Here is an 8,199-nt window from a genome sequence, read left to right on the forward strand (position 1 = left end):
GTCTTTATCATCCATTCCTATTAAAATGTCTATTCTCGTGCACATCTGTAAGTTGACGGCACCCTGCCTCTGCTACCAATCAGCCATTTGGTTTAGCAGAAGTCTTGGGCTTTTTTTTTTACTCCTGCCTGCAGTCTGGTTATTGGGCAAATGGCAAATGTGTGGTCTTTGCTGACCCCCACAGCCCCCCCAACCACGTAACTGTATTACCAGCTGCCTGTTTAGACTGATTTTGTTTGTTTGTTTGTTTGTTTGTTTGTTTGTTTGTTTTTTCCCCTTGAAACCAATTCTCACCACAACAGGGAGTTGAATGACCGTATTGTTGATCCTAAAAAAATTTGCAATTCCAATGACACTATAAACGTAACATGAGCATCATTTCGCCTGCAGTTTCTATGTAGCCATAAGCCTCTAATGATTTAAAACCATTTTCTTCACAAGTTCTCAACTCTGCTTACTGGGACTTGAAATGAGTAGCTAGCTCTTGTTAGCTAGTTAGCGGTTAGCTGTGGTTTCTGTGTTCATTTTGACACTCCTGATCTGGCTGATTTATGCCCTTCAGCAATACTCCCTGTGTAATAGCCCCAGATTTTCCCTTCCAACTGGTTACCAATTACCGATATTGGCTCTTCATCGAAGCTGTCATGATATTTTGCGTTAAGCTTGAAGAAAATTAGCTGCTTTTATTACTGTGTAAGAGAAACTCCATCAGTAATTGACAGGAGGAGTGACCAATGGAGAAAGGCACTGGATCATTCCAAGAGAAAAAGGGGCACAAACGGACGGTTCATGCTGAAGGGGAAGGGAAAGGGGAGGGATGGACTAGAATGATGTTACCTTTTTCTGGAGGGACTGCATGATGTACATGTATGTGTGATTAAATAATTATGATCAAATGTGATGTCACAGTCTCAGTCTTCAGTTCATCGATTGAGAGATGTTTGACATTTTCATGCATATCACGTGATTTTTTTTTTTTATTAGAGGAAAAAAGTATGGATGTATAATGACCTTTCTTTTCCACTTAAGATCTCCTTCAGTGTTCACTCACAAACTTAGACTTTTTCAGACTGGATGCTGGGGATCAAACTGCAGTCGTGCTCGGCTCCTGATCTGACAGATAACAGATCTCATCAGTTGGTCTGTCACAGCTATTACTTAATCACTAAGTTGCAATTATTTAAAATGATCAGTTATATGAAATGATTGTAGTTCTTTAAGCCAACCGCATTGTTTCCCACAGTTGTTGGATTCTTTCTTGCTGCAACAAGCAAATTATTAATTGGGTGGGCTGGGCTGAGGTGAACAAATGTGAATAAAAGAAAGTGGTTAATGTGACAGTCATTGAGACACAGAATGGGTCTTATGAAAACAGCAAAAAAACTTGGTGCTCCAACGTTTAGAGGGCAGTACGAGTAATGTTTATTAGCTTTATATCTAATTCTGTTTTCAGTATGTATTAAAGCAGAATTGCTGGACTGTACACATGATTCTGTGTGACTGTAGACAACAGTGTAGTCCACCATTTCAACAACGAGTGTCGGCTCATTTGTAAACATTGGCTGATTTTGCTTCCTGGCAATTTGGCCACTTTAGCCTTGTACTTTAATAGTTGCTTACAATGAACAAGAAAAGACGATTATATAGTTAATCACTATTTTTTGCATGACAGTTAATCATCGGCTAAAGGTTAATGATCCTGAAGGCGTACTAATTGTTCAGGTGTCTGATTTTTATAAACAGTACTCGGTCAGGGTTGGATCTAAACTCTGCATGTGCAGTATATCGGGTGAGAACAGTAATGGAATCTTAGATGTATCTCTTAAAAAAAACAAAACTTTTTTAGTATTAAACATTTCTGAAAACGTAAGGAATGAATGATCAAATATGTAGTTTTCATAGTTTTTTCAGAATATCTGCATAATCAAATAATTAAGATGTAAACAGCCATTTAGAGTGGATTAATGTGAAATGCTGCGTTCTAGATAACTACTGAATCAGTTGTTTACAGTGGTGGTGATGGGAACCTGACATCTGAAGACGGCAACACAAAGTTATTACATGAAACGGTTACAGATATACTTACTGCCTTATGCCTGAGACTTTGTTTAATGAAATTTTAAGAAGGGCTAAAAAAGGTCTGAAAAATGCAGGGTACAGAGGAACAGTCCTATGCAAAAGTTTGGGTGCCCCTGTTCAGATTACATGTTTTGTTGATTTTGTAAATTAAAATAAGAAAAGTAAGTTACAGAAAATTGAAAAAAAAAAAATACAAAACGTGGCTGGTGCAAAGGTTATGGCACATTTAAATTCTGTTTTATTAAATTATGTTTATCAGCAAATTAACAGCAATCAGCAAAACGTGTTGACCAAGGGTGTTCAAACTTTTGCACACTACTGTATAGGCAAGATGTTGCAGATCAAAGCAGTCTACATTTTTTTTTAGATTTAATATTACATATAAAAACACTCGTAGGTTCACTGGTGGTTTTCGATAGTATAAAATTGTCTGTATTTGTGCTGTAGACATGGTGACCCCTGGTTCCCTTTACGACCATCCTGAAGAAATCCGAGAGAAGAATCGGTGGAGCCCCTTTAATGTGTGGATTATTTAATAGGTTAAATCGTTTGTTCAGGCGCGAGAAGCAAAAACAGCTGAAGTGCTGTGATCCTCCTCAGTCGTGTTCTACTGCGCCTGCGTGGACTCTGTCTGCAGTACATTAATATGACCACTGGGGGGCTCCAGCACTAAAACCGCCAGCTCCGTTCTCCTTATAAACACGCAGCTGATCGCTACAGTCAGCAGCCGCTGTCACTCGACCGCGGGCGAGTAAGACAGCCAGCCTTGTCTTCACCAAGCAGACCTTACCCAGGTATGTACTCCGCTTTTAAAGCTTTTGTACATGACGCAAATGAATCTTCACAATCCTACATTACTTACTGGGAATGAAAGGAGGTGTTGTCCAGTGTTCACTGCAGTAACGCTGGACTTTGTTGGGTTTGCTGTAGCTAACGCCGGAGGAGCAGCGACGTTTCTCCCAGAACTTTAGTTAGTTATGACTACATGTGTTCAGTCCTGATTGGGCAGACATTGAATTGAATTTGTTTATCATTGTACTGTAGCGGCGGTGCGTCGTTTCCCCCGAAGCTGAAGTTATTTTTTTACTATCCAGTGTCATGTTCAAATGTACCTGCTGCGCCGTTTAAGGTGGACCGGGAGAATTCAAACGAGAAGCCGGGCAAGGGGAAGCCAACTTCAGCCTCGCGCGTGTCCCAGCAGCCCGAGAGGTTATTGTATTCGAATTGTTTTAAACCCGAGTTTAATAGGTCAGTTTTCTCTGTAGTGCTTTGTGTTAACTGGACTGATGTTCTGCAGTCGACCGTTCCTACACTCGCCGGCTCTTTATTTGGTTCACCTCCTCGTTTTTCAATGTGCATTTCATCAGCTGCATTTACAAGATAGGAGCACTGTAGTCCTACAATTACAGACTGTAGTCCATCTGTTTCTCTGCTTACTTTGTTAGCCCTCTTTCACCCTGTTCTTCAATGGTCAGGACCCCCACAGGCCCACCACAGAGCAGGTCGCCTGTTATTTCGGTGGCGGATCACTCTCAGTAGTTCAGTGACACTGGCGTGGTGGCTTTTACAGGTGGATCAGACACAGCGGTGCTGCAGGATTTGGAGACTTAAAGGGGAATTCCACCGATTTTTTAAAGTTTTGGCATGATTCAATGTTTAAATGTAAACAAAATTATTCTGAGTGGTTTGATGTGAAATAAATAATTTGTACAGAAATTGACCAACTCTGATTTCTTTACAGTGGTGGTGATGGGAACCAGGGGTCTCAGTGTCTGCAATGCAAATATAGCCATTGTATTTACTATCCAAAACCACCACTGAAACTACATGAGTTCTCTGAGTTTTATATGTAATGTGTATGATGGTAAACTAATGATCAATCTGAAAAAAATAGTTTTCTTTGGGGACTATTTTTTACCTTCATGCATCCCTCCACCAAGAATGAATTAAAACAAATGGATTAAAAGACGCTTTAGACCAAAACTTTATCACACAACTACTGTAAAACAGTGTCTCAAATATCAGGCTGAGTATTCATAACCATTTCATGTTGTAACTGCATTTTTGTGAGGGAGCTTTTAGAGGCATTAAACACTTTGGACGTCTGGTTCCTATCACCACCACTGTGAACACTGTGAACAAGCATTTCACATCAAACCACTCAATCGTTTTGCTGACATGTCAACCATTTAATTACTCAAATATTTTGAAAAATCTGTGGAGTTCCCCTTTAACTGATTATCATTGCAGGTCTGCATGACAAATATTGTTTCAAAATCAGTTTTTGATAGTCATTTTTTAAAATGCAGCACTGCTGGTTGTTTTTTTTTCCTGCTCGAACTGATAAGATGTCTGAAAAAATAAATATTGTGACATTGTGTATCACAATGTTATATTTTTGCCATATCACCCACCTCTAGTTTGTAGGGGTGGCTGATACCACCCGTTTTCTTTTCGATCTGATATCAAGTAATATCAAGACTAATATCCCTGTACTGATGCTTTGAACTTTGTTCTTGTGAACAGAGAGGTTTCTACCATGATAATGAATAAATGTGGACATATATATATATAATATAATATCTCGTCTGTGTAGGTGGTTCCAGGCTCCATGGTGATCTCCCAGATCACACCCTCTCTCTACCTGAGTGGTGTGGAGGCCGTGAACCCAGCTGCTCTCGCTCACAGGCGGGTTACTCTGCTGGTTCTCGCCACAGATGAGCTGCTGTTTCCAGAGCCTGCGGGTGTGGAGCTTGTCCGTGTTCCTGTCCGGGATGAACCACACGCCACTCTCGCCCAGCACTTCGACGCCGTGGTGGAGCGAATCCAGCAGAACCACAGCGGCAGCACGCTGGTGTGCTGCGCCGCAGGCAGGAGCAGGTCTCCAGCGCTCGTCATGGCCTTCCTCATAAAGAACGAAGGGCTCTCTTTGCTGCAGGCGCACCAGCGGGTTCTGGAGGCCCGGCCGTTCATCCGGCCCAACGCTGGCTTCTGGAGGCAACTGCAGGAGTACGAGCGGCAGCTGCGGCACTGCAACAGCGTGAGGATGGTGGCCACCTCACAAGGAGTGCTGCCCGAGGCAATAGGACAAACACATGACGGTCCATACTGCCTGAACGTTTAACATGGCTCAGTTCCAGTCTTGTTCTCACATATTTGATCCAGACAGTTAAGAGAATAACATGTTTCACATTTTCAGCATAATTCAGTTGTTAAGATGTGAACTTAATCATTCAGAGGTTTGATGTGAAATATGCAGCCTGATGCTTGAGACCTTGTTTCATGATAGTTTTGAGGGTAGGTTTTGGCCTAAAATGTTGATGAATAACGTCTGTTCAGGGCAGAGTGGCATACGCAGGGCATTGTAAGTTGACACAGTTCCCCAAGAAAAGTAATTTTTTCAGATTTACCACTATTTCACCATTAACATTACATAGATAGAAGCCACGTGTAGCTTCACTGGTAAAAAAAAATGACTATAGATTATTTGTAGGTTTCTGAGTTTTTTTTTTTTTTATAGTGCACCATTTCACACCAAACCACTCTGAATTACTTTGTTTACATCTCAAATACTAAACTAAGCAGAATCAGTGGGACTCCAGCACTGAGAACAGCTGGTGTTGGCTAAGTTGTGTAAAAGAAGTCACAGACTACACTCACTAGCTACCAGGCTAATCCAACTCAGCACCACAGCTGTCCAGCTGCAGTTTGCAAATTTCTTTTCCTCTGATGAGAAGCAGAAACTAAATGTCTACAGGCCTGTACTGAAGCCATAGACATGTTAATTGATCACATGCAAAGGACAGGCAGTTGAACAAAGACAGGCTGTAGCATCATCTGAATTAAAATATTATTAACGTACAGATGGTTTTCACAGTTGTGACTTCATATCCAGAGAATATCGAATGTGCTACCTAATGTGTGTCCAGATGCATTTGAAGCTCACTAATTGCTCATGTTGGTCATTTTCAGAAAGCAGCTGAATATTTAACAGATGATTGTGTAAACAGCTGGAACCAGAGAGAATGACCTACTGCAGTACCATCTGTGTACTCTAGAGGACGCAAGCTTCTGGTTTTAAAATCCTGTGCTTACATGCAATTTGTGTTTGGTGTGGGTGTTTTATTTTGGTTCCTTCAGGGCTTAAGACTGGTGTCCTTGGAAAACAAGCTAAAACTGCAATGTTGCTGAAGCTTAAATTGTGAACATCTTTGAAAGGTGCTGAAAGACCTTCACTTGAAGATGCCATGTTTTGTGTAAATGCTGCCCTGTTTACACAAAACACTCCATCCAGAAATCAGCTGTGGAGCAAAGCAGCCCCAGCAATCCTGTTTGAATAAATGAACAGATTACTGTATTACAAGTCTAATACAGCAAATACAGAGAATGTGGAGTGAACAGTACAGACATTTGTATAGATAATCAGGGCTACATACCCATCGTAGAAAAGACAGTGACAGTAGAAACTTTTTCATGTTTATTTCTAATATAAATCTTTTTCTGTTCTTGCATACTAAAGAATATGACTGGGGCAGGGGAGGGGACCCAAAGCAGGATGTCACTTAGGGCCCCTAAATGTTCAGAAACTGCAGTGACTGATATGACCTGCGCAGTGTTTGGAGGTGTCCGAGTGATTCTGCGAAGATACGATTGCTTGGTTACCAAAGTAATTCAGATTAATTGTGATGTGAAATGATGGAGAAACATATCAGTTCACATTTCGCAGAGGTGGTGATGGGTATTTAGTACCTAAAACTACAAGTGAACCTACACGTCTTCTGCATTGTTATACGTAATGTTGATAAGACCGTGGCAAATTTGAAAAAGCAAGTTTTCTTTGGGGACTAATTTGCCTGAAAACGCTTTGCATGCACTCTTTTGCGCCATGAATGAATTCAATAAAATATTTCAGGCCAGAAGCTTCTCAAAACTATCATAAAACAGTCTGAGGCATCAGGCAACGTATCTGCAGCCATTTCATGTAATAACTTTTGAATTAGTTTTCAGAGGCTTTAAACTCTTCAGACGTCTAGTTCCCATCACCATGAATTCTCCCTTCAAGACTAAACCAAAAGCTAGATCCCAAACTCAGACTCTCCTACTGAGCTCTTTCACCTTACGGCTTTAGTTCTACCTTTTACTCTGCCTTCTTACTAGACTTACTTCTATGGCCTTTAGAAACTGGATCCAGTTCTAAGCACCCAGAAAAGAAAGAGATGGAGAGACAGGTTTGTGCTGGTCGAACACTTAATGCCCTGGCTTTATTGAACATTTTTCTTCATATGTAGTCAATTTTTTTTTCCAAGAATTTAATCTTCCATGTGGGACTAGGGAGGGAGGGAGAACATCAAAAACAAACCAAAAAAACAAAAACAAAACCTCAAGAGTTGATTATGCCTTGTAATGGGCATTCAGATCATGGTACATACAAAAGAACAACTCAGAGTAGCCTTGTGAAGTACCGTCCTCTTCACGGAAGAGAGCTCACGCAGTTCCCAAAGGAAGGCACCACAACGTCTGGTGGCTCTGGAGAATTCTTACAGGAAATAATAAACAAAAAAAATCCTTTTTGTTCGCTTTTTTTCTTCTTTTTTCATACAAAGTGGAATGATGATGCATACAGAGATTTCACTGCGGTCCTCTCCCTTTTATCCTAAGTTACCAGCCCAAAAAAAAAAAAGGCAAGGCAGGCAGGGGGCCTGAAGCCTAACAACACAGGAACCATACAATCAAGTCTTCAAAAAGACACAGGAGGAGCGATTCCAACAATAACTCCGTTCTCTCCAAAGTTCAAATTAGTCTGGGAAAAAAAAAAGAAAAAGGAAACAAAACATAAAAGCAGCATTAATTATAAAAAGAAAAAAAATAGTGCTTTAAGAGGGAGGGAGCAGCTGTTTGTAGGAGGCTTCAGACACGTGTCTCAGGATCTTTGAGAATGGCAAGAGACGAATGACTATGATGAAGAGGAGCTGATTGTGGTACATAACAAGGGAAGAGAGAACGAGTGAGCAAAAAACCCTGCATCTTTTCACAAGAAACTTTCACATAAAACGGTTACACACGGACACCCACACCCACACGCACGGAAACCCAAGAGGTTACAGTGTATATAATAAAAAA

The 8,199-nt window shown here is 40.8% G+C and overlaps 1 protein-coding gene across 1 annotated transcript; it reads left to right on the forward strand.

Annotated features, from left to right (window-relative positions):
- Nucleotide 1: 1 nt before the first annotated feature.
- On the forward strand, nucleotides 2-7,637 carry LOC118797155 (dual specificity protein phosphatase 14). Its single transcript, XM_036556405.1, has 2 exons — nucleotides 2-2,873; nucleotides 4,676-7,637. The coding sequence occupies exon 2, from the start codon at nucleotides 4,691-4,693 to the stop codon at nucleotides 5,201-5,203; it is 513 nt and encodes a 170-aa protein (XP_036412298.1). The 5' UTR covers nucleotides 2-2,873; nucleotides 4,676-4,690; the 3' UTR covers nucleotides 5,204-7,637.
- The last annotated feature ends 562 nt before the right edge of the window (nucleotides 7,638-8,199 follow it).

This window comes from Colossoma macropomum, unplaced genomic scaffold (genome assembly GCF_904425465.1).
Source record: "Colossoma macropomum unplaced genomic scaffold, Colossoma_macropomum, whole genome shotgun sequence".
Classification (NCBI taxonomy): Eukaryota; Metazoa; Chordata; class Actinopteri; order Characiformes; family Serrasalmidae; genus Colossoma; species Colossoma macropomum.

What these genes read in the sequence shown, in the direction of transcription:
- LOC118797155 (XM_036556405.1), top strand. Translation starts at nt 4,691, where the DNA reads ATGGTGATCTCCCAGATCACACCCTCTCTCTACCTGAGTGGTGTGGAG.